The sequence below is a fragment of the Chelonus insularis genome, unplaced genomic scaffold (assembly GCF_013357705.1).
Source record: "Chelonus insularis isolate UGA/USDA-ARS -01 unplaced genomic scaffold, ASM1335770v1 contig_260_pilon, whole genome shotgun sequence".
NCBI lineage: Eukaryota > Metazoa > Arthropoda > Insecta > Hymenoptera > Braconidae > Chelonus > Chelonus insularis.
The window spans coordinates 277,127-299,058 of record NW_023276452.1 but is presented as its reverse complement, the minus strand read 5'-3'; the positions used below and the strand labels follow the sequence as shown (position 1 = coordinate 299,058).

The 21,932-nt window shown below is 28.6% G+C and overlaps 3 protein-coding genes across 6 annotated transcripts; 2 read left to right on the top strand and 1 right to left on the bottom strand.

Moving 5' to 3' along the window:
* The first annotated feature begins 27 nt into the window (after positions 1 to 27).
* On the top strand, positions 28 to 1,449 carry LOC118064934 (RNA transcription, translation and transport factor protein). The gene is made up of 4 exons (XM_035079887.1): positions 28 to 404; positions 488 to 709; positions 784 to 873; positions 942 to 1,449. The coding sequence occupies exons 1-4, from the start codon at positions 344 to 346 to the stop codon at positions 1,304 to 1,306; spliced, it is 738 nt and encodes a 245-aa protein (XP_034935778.1). The 5' UTR covers positions 28 to 343; the 3' UTR covers positions 1,307 to 1,449.
* A 323-nt stretch (positions 1,450 to 1,772) lies between these two features.
* LOC118064935 (AN1-type zinc finger protein 2A) lies at positions 1,773 to 3,607 on the bottom strand. The gene is made up of 2 exons (XM_035079888.1): positions 3,287 to 3,607; positions 1,773 to 3,158 (listed from the first exon to the last, which is right to left on the bottom strand). The coding sequence occupies exon 2, from the start codon at positions 3,148 to 3,150 to the stop codon at positions 2,506 to 2,508; it is 645 nt and encodes a 214-aa protein (XP_034935779.1). The 5' UTR covers positions 3,151 to 3,158; positions 3,287 to 3,607; the 3' UTR covers positions 1,773 to 2,505.
* A 1,735-nt stretch (positions 3,608 to 5,342) lies between these two features.
* Positions 5,343 to 21,556, top strand: LOC118064947 (uncharacterized). Of its 4 annotated transcripts, none has more exons than XM_035079907.1 (10): positions 5,343 to 5,539; positions 12,146 to 12,304; positions 12,516 to 12,642; positions 13,616 to 13,733; positions 17,414 to 17,495; positions 18,984 to 19,035; positions 19,195 to 19,388; positions 19,620 to 20,458; positions 20,622 to 20,831; positions 20,933 to 21,555. In XM_035079907.1, the coding sequence occupies exons 2-10, from the start codon at positions 12,190 to 12,192 to the stop codon at positions 21,065 to 21,067; spliced, it is 1,872 nt and encodes a 623-aa protein (XP_034935798.1). In that variant the 5' UTR covers positions 5,343 to 5,539; positions 12,146 to 12,189; the 3' UTR covers positions 21,068 to 21,555. The 4 variants fall into 4 exon arrangements, with proteins under 4 accessions (XP_034935798.1, XP_034935799.1, XP_034935800.1 ...); XM_035079908.1 differs by lacking the exon at positions 5,343 to 5,539 and adding an exon at positions 6,233 to 6,345 and having other exon boundaries at positions 20,933 to 21,556; XM_035079909.1 differs by lacking the exon at positions 5,343 to 5,539 and adding an exon at positions 6,252 to 6,335 and having other exon boundaries at positions 20,933 to 21,556.
* The last annotated feature ends 376 nt before the right edge of the window (positions 21,557 to 21,932 follow it).

Here is a 21,932-nt window from a genome sequence, read left to right as displayed (position 1 = left end):
GCATAATTGCAGTTAGTTAACCGATGTTAAGGCTGTCTAACTTTGGTTTATTTTCATTCATAAAAGTACGGACAGACATATTTTACATGTGTTAGCCGAATTTTTGCAACGTATACCTGTTGCAAATCGAAACGTACAGTTTTTTTGAGTTTATACATACAACTTCCCTGTATTCTTCTATATAGTCATCATTTATATATATTATACACATGTTGCAAGAAACACTACGGCTTCTTTCAACTGGAGTTTTAATATTGATGTAAAAATTGAATTATTTAATTATATTTATCAATAATATTATACAAGTTTAAAACATTTAATTTTAATTCATTGAGATTGCAAAATGTTCAAATCAAAACTAAAAGCTTTGGACTACATGTATTGGGATAAGGTTAATGGTAACAGTAAGTTATCTTTTATGAGACATATTTATTATTTTAATAATTTTTTTTCTTGAATAAATGTGTTCATTCTCTTTTTTTTAAAGACGTTCAACATTTTCGAAAATTGGTTGTTTGGTTAGAAGATCAAAAAATACGACATTACACTATTCAAGATAGAGCAGGATTAAGAGAAATTAATAGCAATGAATGGGACAAACATTTTGAAAAATATCTTCTTGATGTTGGATGTCCAATAACTACAACTAATATTGATAAACTTGAATGGTTAGCTGGACTTGCTGTTAGACTTGAGTTTGAAGATGATGGTAAATATCATAAAGTGATTTTTTTTTCAATAAAATACAAAAAAATCCTGAACTAAGACATTTTTATTGAACAGTTGAAAAATATCGTCAATCAAAAAATGAAAATAAAAAGGATAATGCTGTCCCTAGTGTTAAATCAACGAATCCTTTAGACAACCTCAACTGTAAGTTAATTAATTAATAATTTTACGTGTATAGTATTTTATTTATTAATTGTAATATTTTTCTCCAGTTCAACAAAATGAATTTAAAGATGGTGTCAAATCTCTAGCTCAAATTTTAAAGATTGGTCAACATTCTGATCATCTTACAACATTAGATGCTTGTGGAAAATACATTACTCATCGGTTAAATCCCACTGCATTAAAGAATCCTAATTCTGTGATTTTGAAGGGTACGCCATTTCCTATTAACAATACAGAAATGGGTTTTGATATGGGAGATAAAATTTTGAATAACACAGCAAAAGCACTGAACTTACTTTACATTCAAGATTTAAGAAATCTCCAAACCAGTATTAATGAAACAATTGTAGCTGTTCAAAATATTACAGCAAATCCTAAGACTGATACAAAAGCTGGAAAAGTTGGAGTATAATTTAATATAGTCATAAACGTGCGTCTCTTGTCAATAATTAAATACTCATTGATACCATTAATTATTGTAAAAATGTAGAAGTTAGATAACAGTTTGTGGAAGAATTATACAAATCGTTAACAATAAAATATGTTCTAATACAATGTGTGAATAATGTTATTTCTTATGTGGCATGGAAGCATTTTTCGTTTACTTTTATTTGTATTAAATCGAAAAATGACAAAACACTTATTACGATGAAATTATTATATTATAAAATGTACTGAAAGCCAATTGATTTATTGATAAAATAAATTAACAAATCAGAATGAAAAACATTTATTGGATATACAATAATTTGAAAAACTGCATAGAATCATAATGTTGTACTTCGGAATGTTTGGCAAGTTGATCATAATTGTTGATAAAATTGACATCATATTAAGATAAATAAGCAAGTATATATAATAATAACAATAACGAGATATAATAAAAAATTAATAATTATTATATTTAGTGAATTGATAATATACAGAATGGAAATATAGAAAATTTTTGAATATTTATAATGGATATCTCAAGTTTATGTAAATTTTAAAAAAGCTCTAGTATCGGCGATGAATTCTGGAAAAATCCTAAATAGTATTGATATTAAATTAAAAAATTTCCTACCTAAAATTTATTTAAATATTAATCATAAAATTTTTTACTATCTCTTAAAGCAGAGTAAACATGTATGCATCCCCAATCTGGGGCGTATATCATTGCCGTTTAATTAATACAAATTTATCATGAAGACACAGTGGTATTTTTGAGAATTGCGTTAAAGTAATTGTTAAAAAATTTTTCGTTTTATACAAAAGGTTTTATTTGTTAATTTCAAAATTTTTGTGATATCTAACTTTGTTATTGATTAATTGATATATTTAATCGCCAAAGTCTATAATGGGAACTGTAAACAAACTTAATATTAAAAATATTTGGTCGAAATTTTTACACTACTTAAAGATCGAATTAAATCTTTAATTTTTATAATCATACTTCATGAAAAAACCACTGTTTGATTGGATTTCCTTCGTTGTATTTTTTTATATCTATCTGAGACAGACAGATTGCAGCCTTTTGATTAGCATCTAACACATATGAAATTTTCACTTTGACATTAGATGAAAAAGTTATCGTTATAAAAATAAGCAAAGATTCTTGCAATAGCTAAAAGTTTATGAGAGCATGCACCTGTCACGACTTTGGGAAGGCACTGGTTGCAATTGTTGCCGACGATGTAATTCTTCATCTTGTAGGGAAGCTTGAAGAGCTCTAGCTAGAGCTTCATCTTCACTCATAGATCCTTGAATATTACGAAAAGCTTGTGAATTTTGATTAATATTCCTTCGAGACCCATGACTTGATGAAGTTTGTCTTTGTATTGCTTCTAATCTTTTCAATCTCACAGCCTCTTCCCGGCCAACGCAATGATGATCAGCAGGATGACGATGTTTTAGACAATAATTCTTCCCACATTCATTACAATCTACTCGAACTATTTCTTTGATTTTACAGCCTTTACTTGAGCATTTATTGGTGAATACTTTTTTCTTTGCTTTATCTGACTGACAATCATTATCCATATGAAGTCCAACAGCTAAGTCTGGAGGATCTCCCCGTTTTAATGAAATTGGAACGTTACATAATGGACACACTGGAACTTGGACGTCTTTTTTATAAGCACTTGGACATGAATGTCCTGAATAAGATATGTGATCGGTACAAAAGATTGATTCACAAGCATCACATTTCAGTGGCAGAAAATCCAATCGATTGCACGTTTTTTCAGTGCAATGTTCACCTAAATTGGGAAATTCCATTGCTATCACTAATAGAAAAAAAAAAATATATTCAATTAGTTCAAATTTTTGTTTATTATACTTATTTTATAATATAAATATATTTTTATTCATTATTTATAAATTATAAATATATTTTAAAGTAATTAACTCTTACGTGGAATAGTCAACGTTAACTTTTCTTACAGACACTCCAATTATAACTAACTAAATGACTAACAATTGATTTCATTTTATTTCAAAAGTACACGTATGTTCGAACATTCTAATTTTGTCATGTCACGAACTCATGAGCTCCTTCATGAAAATTAACTCGGAAAATGATAATAAATCAAAGGATTCATAATGGCGGTGTACCATAAGCTGGTGACCTCTGATGGACACTTCAATAACTTTAGACAACAATTATCTCATTTAGAGTATTTTTAAACGACAAAACAATTAACACTGTGTCATAGACAAATATAAATTCAATATTTTTCTGCTGAATTCTATTCATGGGATAATACATGACGAAATGGGGGGAGATCTAATATCCTTGCTGTTCCAAGTAAAACCAAAACTGAAATAAAAAACAGAATAAACCACTCATAGTGATTAATCAGATTTTTTCCAATAAATAATGTTTAACAATAGTGTTTGATAAATAAGAACAACAATTTGAATAATTCCATACCTGCGGCTATAGAATTCATAATTGCTTTGCCAGGAGTTTTATTGAAGTTTCTAGAATGATAAGATACATAAGTACCTGCACCAATTAATCCAGTACCACTAACAAGTCGGCACATCAAACAATCTCTATCTCTATTTGTTATAATTGATCCCGACATATTTATATCAAATTATTTCTCTTATAAAGAGAACATTTTTTTAAGTATTCTACATAGACATTAGGGTTATGTTTTCTAGCTTCATAAAACTACTTATTTTGAAATGGAATAAAATAAGATCGTAGAGTCATCAGTCGGTTGTAAGTTAAAAAGATAGTTTTGGCTTCGTTTAAATTATCACTTATCATATTTCAATACAAATTTTATCGGAAATAATATGGAATTAAGTTAAAAAACTTTCAATTCTGGAGTAGCCAAAATGCATTTTTTTGCACTTGATACGTAATTTTGGAATCCAAGCATATATTTTTCCGGATACAATTGTATTACTAATATTAACTATTTTAATTATATTAGAATAATAATAAATAAATATTTTTAATGCTCTTAAACATATAACAATAAAATTACGGATTTCTCAATAAGAAGGAAATTAGTACTTGTTGAAAGTTTATCGATGATATCAGCTAATTATTATCGATATTATTAAAATATTCAATTAATTTAGAAATTTCAGATTTAACATAATTTGTACAAGAATGATTAAATTATTCATTACTTCCACGCATTACTCAAGGTCGTTTGGTCGCTCAGAAATGGACTTGTAAGAGCAGCATTGTCTCAATGACGAAGAGTTTGTCATTTTGATAATATTGAAGCTATAGGTAATTCCTTTTACGATAACTTCATGTTTTCCTCGAACAGTCCACGTATATGCATACCATTTATAATTTTTACACCCTTTCAAACACCTGCGCATTCATATTCGAAGTCAAGGTAATTTACATCTTCAGAAAGATGTAATATTTAACCGTATGAACATAAAGAAACATATACATGACAGTCATCCAATTGTTTGGAGTAATAAGGAAACATGTTTGTTACGGTAAATTTACAGTCGTGGTTTTATCATTAAAGATACGATCTGCTATAATTCTTTCACTTTATACACGCTAATATAAAACATTTAACTTTTTTTTTCTTCGTAAGAAAGATTTAATCAATTGATTTAGTTTAAAAAATAAACCGGCTGCATGAAATTCTTATCTATTCTACCATGAATGGTTAATAAATAAAGCCAAATCGTGAAACAAATTCATGTAGAGTCATTGAAAATATCGTGTATTAATAAAATCGTGTCGCTAAGTACAATCGACATCGTGACTAAAGAAAACTCGTTCCTTTCTTGAGAAAGGTCCTCTTCTTTGAGTCACGTGGGAGGGTGAGCGCACGATTATGACAACCAGCTGGTTCCGGTGATCTTGTGATCCCTAGAGGGGCCATACATTTGAATTCGTGCGAGTGTGTAAGCTAAGAAGTAAAGTACACGAGTAAGTCCCCGCGATTTAGCTCAACTCGACGTGACACCAAGAAGAGAGCGCAGCCACTAGACCAGGCCAGTCCTGGCCAGACGTTCCAACAAGCACACGCGCTTGTTCTCCGTCCCGCCGATTTTATTTTTAATTTCGTTTATAGACTTAAGTGTTTTTTTAAGTTCGATTTTTTTGTTTTTACTTTTTCATTTATTTTTAGTGTTGAATTCATTTGGATTAAAATCTCTTCTTTTATTGAAATATGTAAGTTTTACTATTTTTATTTATGTTTATTGGAACGTTTTTATGTTAACTAACTTTAATTTTTATCAAATGAATATTATTTCAAATGTAATTTAATATTAATAACATTTCAAAGCAAATAACTTTGTTTAAAAATATATTTAAATTTAGAAGATTCACTGAAAAGTATTTAAATATTAAAAATTTTACAAATAAAAATTAATTGTGGTATAAATAGGTTTTTTATTAACTGAAATCATTATGAATAACACCAAAAAGCTTATAAAGATGTAGAATAAACGTTATATTATACTTTTGAATGAATCTACATCTGTCAACAATTAATTGAAGAAAAAAAATGAATGAATTAAGATATCATTAACACTGAATATTATTAATTAGTTAAATTTAATTAATATATGTACGGAAAGATAAACCGGAAGATGTTAGCTTCTGTGTTTCATCATTTTGAATAAATAAAGTGAAAATTCAAAATAAATTTCAGTTCATTAAAACATCATCAACCACTTCAAAGTGATTTTTCAACCAAGTTTTAATTGGTACCACAATTTATATAGCATCTAGTAATTTCAAAAAAAAAATCATTTGGTAATTTTGTGTATGCGTCAAACGAGAAAACAAGTAAAAAATAGGCACAATGCCAAAAAGCATTGGTTTGAGGTTTATAGCGCATCGTAGTCGTCAGTTCGGTTTGAGATGCTGAATATAGTCTGGTTTGTGGGTTTAGTCATCGTCTCTGCATATAGTCTTCATGAACATACATGTTATAATAACAAGGTCTTCGATGAGTTTACAAGTAGTTACATGTAATTATTACCTTAGAACTCTTAACTATTTTTTCATGTTCCATTAATCACAATTTCAATCTAATGATGATTTTTTTTTCATACAAAAAATAGCCTCAAGCATAATCAGTTATTTTTCTTATTTATTTCAATTATTCCACCTTCCTGGTCTTATAACAGTAGTAATTCAACTTATTGTCGGACGAAAATAATGAAAAACCGGATGAAGAAAATAGAATGCGACATGTCTGGATTGAGTGTAGGCGTCAGAAGTTGAGGCGCCGTCTATTTTGGCACTGTAAGAAACGATCGTCTCCATCAATAAAAACAAAAAGAAATCCAAATATATATAATCTGAAGGTGAAATGTTTTCTGGTCTACCTTCAGCCTAAAACTGACGTCATCTTCATTATTAAATTTTCACGGTTACTAGAGCATCGATTTAACTCTATCAATGAATAGAAATTACGTAAAAGATCATTAATTTTCTCTCCCGCGTATATGTGTCATAAATAATCATCTCATCCAATCAGAGACGGAAAAAAAAATTAATGAGATATTGAATCAATAAATGAGTCTTTTTATAAAAATATTTAAATATTTTATCATCCATTGGACTTAATCTGAAGTTATCAATCACTGTAAACATTATTCAAAAGATTTTTGCAACAACTTAATAATAATGTTTTGAAATATTGGTTTATAAAAAAAAGGTAGAATAATCAATTAGAGACAACATGATAAAGTGTAATGAAAAATTCATTAGAGTGAAAAAATGATTTTTTATTTAATTGGAAAAACTTCAAACAATGTAGTTGATCTTGGTACTCATATATGACTGACAAGTTCATTAATTACTGACAAGTTCCGAGAGAAATACTATATTAAAAATAGATCGTTTTGCATTAGTACATAGAAAACATGGTGTTTCTGATGTTTCAAAATAATATTTTTTCAACTTTTGAATCAAAAAATTTCCTGAAATAATATAAGAATTCTAGTAATGTTTTTTAGAATCAATTACTGGACTAGTCGAGTAATAAGGCTCTGATTATTTTTCTTGACGTAATAAGTACCTATAAAATGCGGTTCTACATGATAGAAGTACCTTTTTCTATCAATTAAAAAATATCAAATGATTTGAAAATTTTTAAATGGAAAAAATATACTCTAATTTTACAAAACTTTTTTTCAATAACAGTTGTTGATAATATAACAGTACCAGATAATTAAAGTTATAAATAAGTTTGAGTTATCCATTGAATCGAGTATTTTTATTCAAATGATTTTTTTAAAATCTAAATATTATTTGAGAAACAAAAAAAAAAATAATTTTACGCCAGATTACTCATAACAATTACTCATATTCATAATAAGAATAAAAATACGAAATATTTATGCGTAAACCAATTGATGCGTGGGTGTAAATGCACGTAACACTCGTGCACTTTTCACACATCAGCTTGACCAGACGCACGTGCGATGTCCTCCGATCCGGCATTATGTACTTCGCTCATCCATTGACGCCTTTCCTTTTTGGTATTTCGCCATGACTCTTCTCTTTCTCTTACGAACCTTGTCGGAACCGGTCTTCTCCTCCAAAGTTCTACTGAGTAACCTTATCTCAAAAAATAAACAACATGCTTTCCGACTGACTTGTTTAAATTTTTCCATTTTTTCTTCTTATTCTCATTCCACGTGATTGAAAAGAAAAAGTGACTAAAGGTTTATAAAATTACCGAAAATAAATATATAAGGTGCAATGAATAATGTGAGTAAAAATAGATTTTTAATTAAGAGGGTCGTAAGAGTATACACTGTCAAATATTCTATCGGTGATGTCAAAAAAATCAGATCTAATTAAAGAGAATAAGTAATTGAATGAATATAATGTACGTTAATATATTGGTCATTATAAAATATATTCATAGAATTTTACTATTACACACTTCAACTTTTAAATTAATTACTAAATTGCGTAACAAGTGTCTCTACGTTTAGTTTTGCGTTCTGGTTCGATATTTGTCGCGTGGCCAAACCCACACATTTGTATATACAGTCTATTCTATTAGTCATTAGAACATATGTATAACACCAAAAGCGGCGATTCGCATCATTCGGTCTAATCGATCTCACTTGTGACGATTTGTTATATCGATCATCAGCCATCACCCACGCTTTACGCCCATTCTTACATACTCTTCTCAAACCAATCATGCAGGAGGATTACGATGAATCTATATCGGTATCTCGGTCAATTCATAGCTATTGAAACAGCTGAGACTTGGCCTCGAAATTAAAAAAGTAACTAAACATATGAAAAATTAAAATGAAATTGATCTCTTATATTACTTGAAATTTAAATTGCCTGTTTTCTAGTACGCAGAAAATCTGTCATGATTGATTTCATCAGTATTTTTAACTTCATATAAATGCAAATGGTTTTTTTTATGTCTATGCGGTTTATTATAAATAGATCTTTTCAAGTTTTTTTTCTATAAAAATAATTTTTAAATATACTTTTATTTATTACTTTTACAAATTCGGATTTTTTATTTTTACGTTAAAAATAACTTTTATTTTTATGGAGGTATTAATAGACCGATAAATTTAAATTAAGATATATTAATATTTTTTAGAAAAATATCAATATTTACAACTGAAGTAAAATAGCATACATTCAAATGTTTGTAAATTGATTTTTATAATTAATATCCGAAATAATATTGTATGGTGTAAGTGATAATGCATTACACACTTCAAATGATACTGACGCAAATTGTAAAAAGATCTTGTAGTACGCAAGAATTGGGTTTTAATCGATTAAAGTTTTATACAATGACAGGTACTTTCATTATAATAAAACATAATAAAACAATAGCAACAAAAGTGTTAATAAGATTAAACGACATGATAAATACTGTTGACGGTGAGATTAAAGATGCTTATCTTTCCAATCTTTAATAAATATAGTTAAATTAGCTGCAGATTAACTGTTATCAATAATCTACACAGCTTAATAAATAATTATTCTTATTGAATCATATGATTCAACTAAATTCAACAACTCACGATTAATAAACAGATTTGTATCATTTTTTATATTAATTAAATTCCTTCATTAGAAAAATAATCTAACGTGTCTTTATTTTTTTAAATCTATTTCATTTTAAAAATTTTTTTATTCTGCCAATAATTTATAGTTTCCTTGATTAATAAATTTAAACTAAACAATAATTAATCGATAGTTGAACGATTTTTTAGTTCTCTTGACAATTTATCACCATCATTTTAATATGCACGACAAGCAATTAAAGAAGTTATTTAAATATTATTCTAAGCACAATAACTAACGATTAAAAAGCAATCGGATAAGAATAATTAATGAAGAAAAATAAATCTGACTTTCATTCAACAAAAAGTAATATTAAGTCATATAACATAGAATTCCCTAGCGGCAATTCGCATCCTGTGGCTTTGATCCATACGACCTGACTTACGCACATGTAATTATTCTTATCGTCAATCAGTTACGCGAGGAAGCTCGTTTCCATTTAATCGATACCCGTTATATGATAATGCTAGTTACTACTGCAGGGTAAATCAATGCATTAATGTCGTTCCTGTAATTCTAAAAATTACAATCCTCAGTATAGATTATACAACTCCGTTTATGTTAATTCATCATACGAGTTAAAGATAAATACCTAATAATACATAGTTTGAGGCAAAGTAAAAAATTAACACATGAATCAATTGCTTCATTTGCTTAGAAACAACCTTCACTAATACTAATATTTATGTGCGTACGTGTATGGGAATGGCAAACGATTCTTCTACTTAGCCAGCTTAGTTTAATATACTTTCTCAACAATGTCATAAAGAGTCTTGTAAATCGTGATTAAGGGCAATCAAATTGGTCCTGACAGCTCACTCAAACTGATTAGCCTTGAAATACATGATTAACCTTGGGACTTAAATCGTGAAAGATTTTAAATTAACCCTTGTTTTCTCTTAATTTTCTTTTAGTCCTTACTCTTAATTAATTTTATGTTCAATTCATTATATTGTAACTAAAATTTAAAGCAATATGTAAAACAAATTTTAAAAAAGCTCAATGTCTAATTTTGTATGACAAATTTTTGTGATAAAAATCTAGATGGAAAGTTTGATTTTTATTTTTAACATAAATTTCTATCAAAATCAAATAATCTATAGCTAAAACTCCAATGCTAACTAAAATGATAATATAATTTTAGTGATATATCATGTGATTGTCATAAGAATTTATATAATAGTCAAGACTTTAATTTTTATTTTCTCAAAAACTGTGTAAACAAAGACGTTCAACTATGAAATTGTTTAGTATTGAATTTATGTCGTATTAAAGTTTTATCAAAATGTTATCACATTGTATTTAGGATCTCTGAAACTCTTAAATAAATTTTTTTTTTTTAATTTTTCATCGATCTAAATTTAACATAGTTCTCTATCACTTTCTGTAACAAAATAAAAATTTTTAATACGAATGTTAGTTTGTTTTAATCAACCTGTTTGATGAGTTGAATAATATTTGTTGTTTACATGAAACCTTCGATAATGTTAACTTACTGCTAGATAAATCTATAAAAATTTATGAATAGTTTCTTGACTGATAATTCATGATTTTAGTCAATATTTTTTCACAAACAAATCCATACGATTATTTATATCGTTTACAAGGGATATCCCACAAGCAAACTTTTATTAAAGACTAGTTAACCTTTCTTGTATCTCTGTCTATCACAATTAACATAACATGAAAATGTAATTTATTTTATCGTTGCTTCCATACAATTTTTATTCATGTTCATTTATGTCAACGTGACAAATGATAATATTATGAAAATAGTCGTGGTCAAGAGCACAATGATTTTTTTTGTTATAGTGATCTAAATAGATTATTGTCTTTAAGTTACAAATACAATAGCATTAATTTTTAAATATTTATGCTTGTAATAAGACAAGTAGAGCGAAAATCTCTTCCACAACAGAATGATCTAGTGATAAATGGGCAAAAATTCATTGAATTTATTGAAACAAAAACTATATGAATATTGGAGTAAATACTATAAAAATATCATGGTGAGATAAAGAAAAATGACAACTCAACTTTAATTTAAAGCTGAATGTTGATCTTTACTTGACGATCTTCTTTGGTTATCAAGTCTTTAAACATTTCATTTTCATCAATTTTAAGATAAGGAACGCTTAAATCTTATTCAATAATGGAAAAAATTGACATCTAATAATTACAATGTATATTGTTAAAACAATCGATCAAATAACTAATTGCAAATTTGAATAATATTGTTTTTAAATGTATTAATTTTGGATAAATTGATTAATTGTTAATTTCGTTTATATTATTTAATACTTGAAATCAGACAAAAAAAACTTTATTAGTGTCAAAGGCTTATAGCAATTCGCACTTGAATTATTTAAAGCCTCTACAGTTTAATATACTAACAGACATAAAGTGCTGAGTGCAAGTGTTATAAGCTGCTTTCGCGGAAAAGGCTACTCGCACGTGTCTGGTGTGCTGCAGTCATGACAATTTTGGACTCTCATATGTAGTAATTTATTTGCTGATTCTCGTAAACACGCCTTGACCCCATTTGACCGCAAAAAAGAATGCACATTAGTTATGTCCTTGCCATATATTATCAAGATTCCACACATTTTTATTATTATTCCACTATTTTCAGTTTAAAATTCCAAATTATCGAGTTATAATAAAAATGGCAAACTTTGGACCTAAAAGAGATATTTGTTGTTTTAGATATCAATCGCAGAAAAAGAAGTAAATAAAGAAGAAAAAAAACAATGTCATCAGTAAGGGAGAGCTCACATGTGAGCAGAAAGTACGTGAGTCATGGAGCCACTATATCCGGACAGGGCCACTCAGTGAATTCGACCAACAGCCTCGAGAATAACTTGGGTAAAGATTGAACAAACTAGTCTTCTCCAAGTTGCTTGTGTAACTTTATCCAGCTGCTCCCCCTCCCTTTATGTTGCTATACACACTCCTCTTTACGTTCATTCACTCCCTTGTAATACAATCCCCTGTTTTAAGATGAAAGAAAAAAATTTCAAGTGGAGATAAAATGCACTTAAGAAAAGTGCAATATGTTTATTTAATTGATTTTTAGATGCTTTATTGGAAGATCTGCAGACAAGTGTATCCAGAAGTGCTACTCCCAGTGGACGTCGGCCTATTTCGCCTCAAGTTGAATATAGAACTGCAGCCAATCCTGTCAAAACAGTTACAGAAATCAGGTAATTCATATCACCTCCAGGGAAAAAATATTTTGTTGCTGAATTTAATTTAATCAATCATATCGTCGCTGCCACAATTTTTATGGGAATTGTTATGATATTTTAATGAAACAGTTTGTTGTCTCTTCTAACGAATGGATGAAAAACACATAGAGATGTTAACAAAGCACACCGACGATTAATAATTACAATCATTTTTGATGCTCAGAAAAATGCAAATCCCCTACTAAAGATGTGAGAAAAATAATTGAAATGAAAGACAGAGAAAAAAGAATTAAAAAGTTAGAACAATAAAAATTCATGTATTCGACATTGTTGACCAGTAATTGTTACCTCTTATCTCTGTACGTAAATTGATAATTTTTAGTACAAAATAGAAATACTAAATTTAAAACAACTCGTATTGTATGTTTGCTCCGATTTGTTATTTCATTTAATTAATTATTGGAAATTCTAAATAATCTTAGTAAGTTTCAAAGCAATTATATTCAGCCTAAAGTAATTAAATAGTTATTACGATAATTAGCTAACGAAGGTGAAAAATTATATTACATCATACCGGATGTTCAAACCCATAAAATAAAATTATGTATTAATCTTCAGCAATACCATAAAGTATTATCTCTGATAACATTACTATTAACTAACTTCATAGAATATATATTCAATGATAAATAAGTGATAACACAAATACATAATCATCAGTATCATAAGTGTTTCACTGTACTGCATCTGAATGTTACATTACTTTAAATAACTCCAATTACTTATAATCCCAGCAGGACATTTATTATGAATCATTTATAATCTACATAGCATTAAAAATGTTTGTAATTGTTTCATATCAATCTTTTTATTATAATTTAATGCAAAAATTTATCGAAATATTTTTGTTAGTTTTTTTTAATACTTCTTTTATCTAAAACCATTAAATAAATAGATTTAAATAAGCTTTGGCATTATTCGTTTTCAGATCTATTTCACCAACACGAACGACAACGACAACACGAGAAAAGTATGTGAATACAGGACCAAATGGAGTAGGAAGCGGCATTCTAGGCTTCGAGGCATTAGACTCTGAATTGCGAAATGTAAGTTGTTCTTCTTCTTGTTCTTTTGCTCATCATCCCACTCAAGATAGATATCTATTAACTTCCTGGTTTTAATGGTAGAGTCTTCTGAAGCTTCAACTTCCGGCATGAAAATGTCTAGTAGGGTGAGATCATATGTAATCTCGTCACTGACTGTAACAATATAAATAAAATATATAGCATGAGTTTAGAGAGTTCAAAAGGCTGTGCGTTTTATGAGTTAAAGCTATTATATATATAGTTTATGTTAGACATAAAACAAATCTTTAAAATAACTCTCTGTGTAGAATCATCAGTGGAATATATGCTATATGGTCACAGTATTATTCCTAGTCTCTCAATGTCATTTTCCATATTCAAGATTTCTCAATGACCCATTGGGGTTAAATTGTTGGGACTTACAATTAGCTTTTAACTCATAACTCACGCTATTACCTTACGTACTTGACGGTCTCACGATTATTTATTTTTAAAAAAATAAGAGAAAATTATAATAATTAAATATCTAAAGATTTTTTTTTCTTTCTTTTTAATTTCACACCTGGAAATAGAATTTAGTGCTGGTCAAGTTCTGTTAGTGTTGTTGCATAAATACGTAAATTATTGTGCTATTTAATTTGTAGGATGCATTTAAACAAAGAAGCAATTTTAAGGCTGTATATTAACGACAGAAAAAAAATTTTACTAATATCAACTAGATAATTTATCAAATTTTCGTATTTAATTACTAAATTCATTTAAAGGATAATTGAATAATAATTGATTTTGTAAAAACCAGAATTAAAAAATGTTTTTCAAATTATTAATAATGTTATTGTAGACACGAAAAATTTTCTAAACGAATAAATAAACTTATTGCAAATATTATAAAAATATTTTATCGATTGATGTAAAATTTTTTTTAGTAATATTTGATTTTAAAAATAATTTTCAAACCACTTGATAAATTATTATTGTTAATTCTATGACCTTTTCAAAAGATAATTCATGAAACTATATTCAAAACATCGAGCCATTCATTTTATTTAATAGCAATGTATTCAAATAATTTAACATTTTGGCAATGTAAATTGGATGCCAATAATTAGTAGTCACATAAAAATGCTAATTAACTGCATTCAAATTATCATAAAATTTGCAATTTTTTCCTCATTAATAAAAAGAATTTGTTTAAAATGTAAATATGTATTACTAAAATTAAAAGTGTTTTAAATGATGAATGATAAAAAAAACAGCTTTTGCAATCGAAAAAAAAACTTCTATTAAACCCAAACAAAATTTTTAATCTACTCCCTAGAATGTAATTTATGGAGTAAGTTACAAAGTAATTTATCGTAATAATTAAAATTTTTAATAATACTTCTGGCTTTCTTAACTTATGAATAAATTACCAACAAAAAGTAATTAATTGATAAAATTTATTTTACATTTTTAACGAATTTGTATGAATAAAGTTGTTAAAAAAAACATCTATAATAATTATAACTTGACATTGAGTTGTCCTAATTTATCATACTGAATAAAAGATGAGTTGACGACACTTTTAAGAAATGTATATAAATAAAAATTGAGTAATAATAAAATAAGCAATGTGAGCTCATATCAAAACATTGAGATCAGCTGATTAAATACTCAAGTCGTCATTGAATGACGTTTTACTATTTTGTGTCAATCAGAGTAGATTCACAATCTCCAGTCGTATAGACATCAATCGACGCGGAACCTCCCACGTATTGCACGTTTCTCTCTTCTCACGAAAGCGATACAATGCCATGATTAAGTATTCACTCGGGTGGCCCCTAGAGGCCTGGAATTCCGAAGAATTTAAATGTGCTACCGATCCGCCAACGCGTGCTTACGCGGAATGATTATAGGTTGTATATGCTTCAACGACCGCAGCCTGTTTCTATGCTCTTATAAGGAGAGCCGGTTCAAGCAAGTCTTTTTTTTTATCTCTATGCTTTGCACTCTCTTTTGCTCATTCTATCTCCTCTTCTCAGCTCTCTGCATCGAGTCATGCTAATTTACAATAATTATTATTCTTCGATCGCTCACGGTGCCAGTGACCGAAAAAAATAGACATTGAATCGAAAAAAAACATTCTCTGCCCACACATTTATTTGCTCGAAATCTTTCTTTTTCATTTCGCTGTGTTTTCCGTTAGTTTATGGACGAGAATGTGCTATTAATTTTCCGTTATTTATTACGCCAGAATCGGCTCTTTATTTTGTCCTTTTATAGGATCAATTTTTTACATTAAGTTAATACTATTTTATTTTTTCGTTATGATTCACTTTGCCAACTTGGTTTATTTCCCTCAATACGAATTTTTTCATTCAATCGAACATATTTGAAACCTTTATCGGCTTTCCAGCAGCATAAAAACTATTTAATACCCACAGATGAAAATAGTATAAAATATTAATTATAAATAATTTGTTTAAACAGAAAGGCGTAATGTTTATCAACAATAATATAATACTAACGTAATAATTTGCTTAAAAATTGTTGTTTACTTCTTAGCATCCGCGATTGACTAACTGTCCTTGATTAATTACTTCCTAAATTCTTAAATTTTGAAGAACGCTGATGTGTGTGTGTGTGTGGGTGTGAGCATATGTACAAACTGAAACTTGTGTAGGTAGCTAACAAAAAATGGTACATAGCATGATCATTTTCAAAGTAGTTGTATGAATGACTACATATGTATTTTAATTTTTTATTATCCTCTTTTTCTTGAATTCACATGGATCTGTGATGTTAATCAACAATCGAAATATATCTAATCATTGAGAGATTTATTCCTTATTGAGTAATTAAAAATTTAAAGATTGATACATTCATCGGTATTCTAGTAGAAATAAAATCGTAGTAAAAAAAATTTAACTCGGTATGTAGAAAGAATTTATCTTTTAAAATTGCTTGCTTAAAGAAAGGTGAGAATGTGCTGGCAGACTTTAATATCAGGCTTAGCTGTGAAAGATTCTATCGATGGAGGTAAAACAATTTTAAGTTTTTACAAAGAACTTTGAAATACTGATTATAAAGAGTGAATTTTTCGCAATAAAAGTTTTATGAAAATTATTGCAAAAAACAATTCAAAGATCCCATATTGATCATATTTTTCACCATTTCGAAAAACTTCTAACTAAATAATGAAAATTTTATAAAATTAATTAACTATTCAATGATGAAATATTTTCTTTGCTAATAAATATTATTCTTCCTAAATGATTTTACCATAAATGTTGCTGATAACAGCCTGAGGCTCGGCTAATTTTATTTAATGTAAGCTCTTCACATCTGTTGAAAGGTGTACTCTCTAATAGCTAGATAAGATATTTTTTGTCAAATTTAATGTAACATAACATTAAAAGATAAAATTTTCATCATGTAGATAAACAAAATTCATGAAATAATTTTACTTTATCTCAATCATCATTATTAATTTGAAAAATATTAATACATAACTTTATTTCCAATAAAACTGCAATAAATTATTGTTGAACAATATTGGTTATGATTTGTTATCAATAATTATTTGACCTTATCGCTGCTCAATCAATTTTATCAACTTCCCTTATACTTAATAAAATCAAACTTCTTCTCCTTGCTAATAATTTTGTTTGAATATTATGTCTAATCCTTATCATAACAAAGCTTGTGTTCAATCTTTTCAGGTTCAGCCAGGACAAAGTAAGACCGTGGCATACAAACAGGTCTCTTATCAGTATAACAAGAGTCGCGACGGGAAGCCAATAGGTAAGAGTCATTTTCTCACGTAAGCATTGAGGAAGAAAATACCTGTGGGGCAATTGATCAGTGGCTTGGATAATTTCCCGACATGTATGCACAAGAGAAAGGGGCTCTAGGCTTTAAAGTAATTTATGCTTGTATTTTGTTGTGATACAGGAGAAGTGAACGGAAACGATTGACGTTTGAATCGCTCCTTTTACAGCTGAGGCCTTGTTTATAATCACCATAAGATCCAATGTCACTAATTTCTTTTATTTTTCGTGGGCTGACTCCATCGGAGCTTAATAAGAAGGTCACCAGACCGTAAAAATTGTTTAGTAGCCTTGAGAAAAAGAGGTTGATCAAATTGCAATCGTCTTTTCAGCATTACTTTTATCCATACTGAATTGATCGATTGTAATTTATTATTGGTATTCAATTGGTGGGGTGATATTCATAAAGTCATGAAAGAAAATTTAATTGAAGTAAGAAAATACCTTTATAATTGATCATTTATTTCTTTGTGGGAAGATTGAATTAATATTTAGTATAATTTATCAATAAATTCAAACAAGTGTTATAAGAAGAGAAAGTTATTGATACTATAAACGTTTTTTATAAAAAAAATTTCCAATTTATCTTTGCTTATTTTATAGCATTTGATTATTATAAGCATCGAACCTTTTTTATAGTTCATTCTCTTGAATTTTGTGGGCGGAAAGAGAACGTGAATGTCGACATAAAGATCTTATAGGCACATTAGGAATTTCTGTTGAAGACAAAAAAAGAAACATCGTTAGATAAAATTTTTATGTTCAAAGAATGGTCATATATGTGAATAAGGTTCCTATGTTGTCAGAATAACAATAGTTTTTGAAATCGTTTCAATACACTGATTGCAAAAATAATTCTAACTTAGCAACATCACGTTTAGATTTTTATCAGTCCGATTCTTCTTGCATTTATAACGATAAAAGTACAAAATATTGACCAATTGTAAAGAAAAAAATTGATGTTTTCAAATTTTAAAATGAAAATGAAATTTATCAACAAAAAATCTTACACTATAGGAAAATTTATGTGACACGTGATATAAAAAGTAATTTTTATAATAAATGTTAAAGAATATAATAAAATTGATATCTTTTAGAAGCATCAATTTAGTAAATTAGATGTTGTTGAAGTAACAAAATAGCTGTTTACACAAAAATACAATTAGAAATTGATGACAACTTATGTATCATTCAATAGTCATATACCATATTAGGATTGATTGAAGTTGAAGAGGTTTGACCTGATTTCTCTGACGATGGGAAAAATTCTGATGGGTATACGAGAGATTGGATGCGATAAAAAAAATATATTGAGCTTGTAACTTATAATGGTAGACTATAAAGTCACTTGTTTGCAATTTAAGCTTTATTTGCTCCGTGTCAAGTGGTCAACAGCCTGCGATTGCTTGTTTAGAAGATAACGAACAAAACATTATAATCACGACTCAATTACATGTTCCAGATTCATTTGCAACAAGCGACAATATGATGACTAGCAGTACTACACCCTTGTCGTGAGTATAATAACTTTTCTATAAATCACGTACCAAAATATCTTGATTCTTGGCAGTAAGCCAAAGAGAATGTTATTGTGTAATCGTACTTGGTAGCGTAGGCGTACAGTGAACAGAATAATTTACAATGTCTTTATACAATTCATTATTTTTTTATAGAGATGATATACACGAAACGAGTTACGAAGAAATTCACAGAAGAAAAAATGCAGAGAAAACTACTTTTACCAAGACCTCAACGGTTAACCGAGAACTAGTTTATGGAGACACTTATTCATCATCACGTTCAAAGCAGACATCACCACTCCCCGGAAGTCAATCGCGAGATGTTAAAATTATCCGTGAAACAACTGGTAAATTTGAAATTATGAAATCGTCAATACTCCTTGAAAACTTAAATACTAATATTTCTGCTAGCTTATTTATGAGACTTCAGTAAAAACATCAAGACAAAAATTGAATAGAAAATGACAAGTTAAATAACAAGCCAGAGATAGAAAATTTTTTCTCCAATTTCGATAGATATTCTTACTCTAGAATTACATATTTATTCAGTAAAGTTAAATTTTTTGCTTCTCTTCTAGCTTATCCCGAACCCAAGGCAGTGTCAACAACATACAACACTGCAACACGAGAACGGATTCAAGAATATGGAGTAGAACAAGTTCCAGTGCCTTCACCAACGCCTACCATCCCACTCAATTTAGCTCCAGGCCCAAACACTAAGGTCACTACGACAATCAAAACTTACACCTATGAATTGCCAGGAGCACCAGAGCATTATTTACCAGTTGGACATACTGGAACAGATCAAACAGTGACCTACAAGATAGATAAGACTCTTGAAAGATCTGCTAGTCCTATCAGATACACAAGTACTCCAGAGATAAATCAAAAATCGTCAATTCTTCATAAAGAATCAAAATATTATCAAGAAGAATTACGTGGATCTCCAAACTATGGAAAACCAATTTCTTTTCCTTCAGCACCGTCTCCAACGAATCTAGAAACAACGACCACGAAAAAAGAGAATTTCTATATCAGAGATGAAAGATATGAGAATAGTTATACTCCAGTTGATCGAACAGATTATCCAGGACATCCAAACCAACCACCATATACAGAAACTACAACAACTACGTTAATTGATAGGATCGAGGAACATTATCCTGATAAACCTGCTTCACCAACTCGGGGTTATTATACTGCCTTACCACAAACACCACCACTAGCCAGTTCAAGTGTTTATAAATACTCTAAAGAATCATATAACAACAGCCATGCAAGCGACCGTGAAGTTCTTCTGCCCAAACCTTTCCCTACTGGAACTCAGTTGTATCCTGTTAACGGCAAAGGGCCCAGTAATGGTCAAGGACCACCTGCTAAACTAGATGATCTTATGGCGTCATTTTCTGACTCTGAGGTTAGTATCAAATAACTTTTGTTTTAACGTATAGAATTAAATTCTAGTACAACCACTTCAGGCGGTATAAGATGCAATTGAATACATTTATACTGTATTATTATTTTTAAGAGTGAAGTCTAGACCTGTTTCGAGTGATTCTTAATGAAGTAATCTTTTTTAGCGTGAAGTGCTGGTGGACATCCAAAGAGAAGAAAGTATAAAACGTAAAAATAAAGAAAATACCGGTGAAATACAAAAGAAAACAGTTGACTTCGTCGGTCATTCACCTCCTAAAGTACAGAGTAAAAATGTAGCAGGTCCACCGGTTTATTACCCCCCAGGTTCGGCAGAGTTTAAGTCGAAAGAAGAAGGAGCAATGATGCAAGCTAGTGTAAGTTGAAATGAATTCAATGGAAATTTTAATCATAACAATAATAATTATTATGAAAGAAATATTTATATTTTCCAAAATGTATACTTTTATTTTTTTAGGGAGAATGGGCAAGGGCACGAGGACAGTATGAATATGAAGCATCAAGCAAAACAAAACAAAAACAAACAAGTGGAAAAGCTGTAGTTCCTGTGTGCCTTCCTCTTTGTTGTGCGCTTCCTTGTGTCATAATGTAACAAATTTTTTACTAATTAATTATTTAAATGATTTTTTAAACAAAAATATTATTTAAAAACCGAAAAGTTATTCATTAAAATATCGACAATCAATTTAATAGAATGTAGTCCTGATCATTAACATCTGTAAGCAAACTCACGACTGACCCTAGATTATCATGTGTATGATGGATTAATCAAAAAATTTAATGTTAAATGCTATTAAATATTGTCAGCGAACAATATTTAATTATATTATAAGAAAATACGTAGTTTAAAGATTATTTGATAAATCGATGAATCAAATATCTTGATGTATAATCAAATTTCTTTGAGGACTTATGTTTAACAAGTTTTCATTATATTTAATTATATTTATCTAATTAGAATAAAGAATTATAATTTTAAAGATAATTGTACTTTTACGTATGTTATGTGGAAAGATATTATTATATTTTACTGGACATGACAATATATTAATAATGATGGTCATTTGGTAAAAACTAAGGTACAAAATTAAATTTAAATATGATATTGAAAAATAAATCATCTTTGTACATTACCAATTTTAATTCAAACTCTGTTACTTCTTCTGTTTATAAAAACAAAAAATTTTATATATTTAATATAAAGTTAAATCATTTGGCTGTTGGACTGTTCTGTATGTATTTAATTGTTTCTACTTTCCTTCTTTAAGTTTGCATATTTTCTCAATCTTTGTAACTATCACTTCATGTAAGTAGTCAATATGCATTCTTATTTTAAAGTACTTTACTACTATCACTGTAATACTTTATTGTTTTAATTATTTATTTATGAATATAAAACTTCTAATTTCTTTTTTCGTTTATTTGTTTACAAAGATCCTATTCAGGCTTCAAATCTT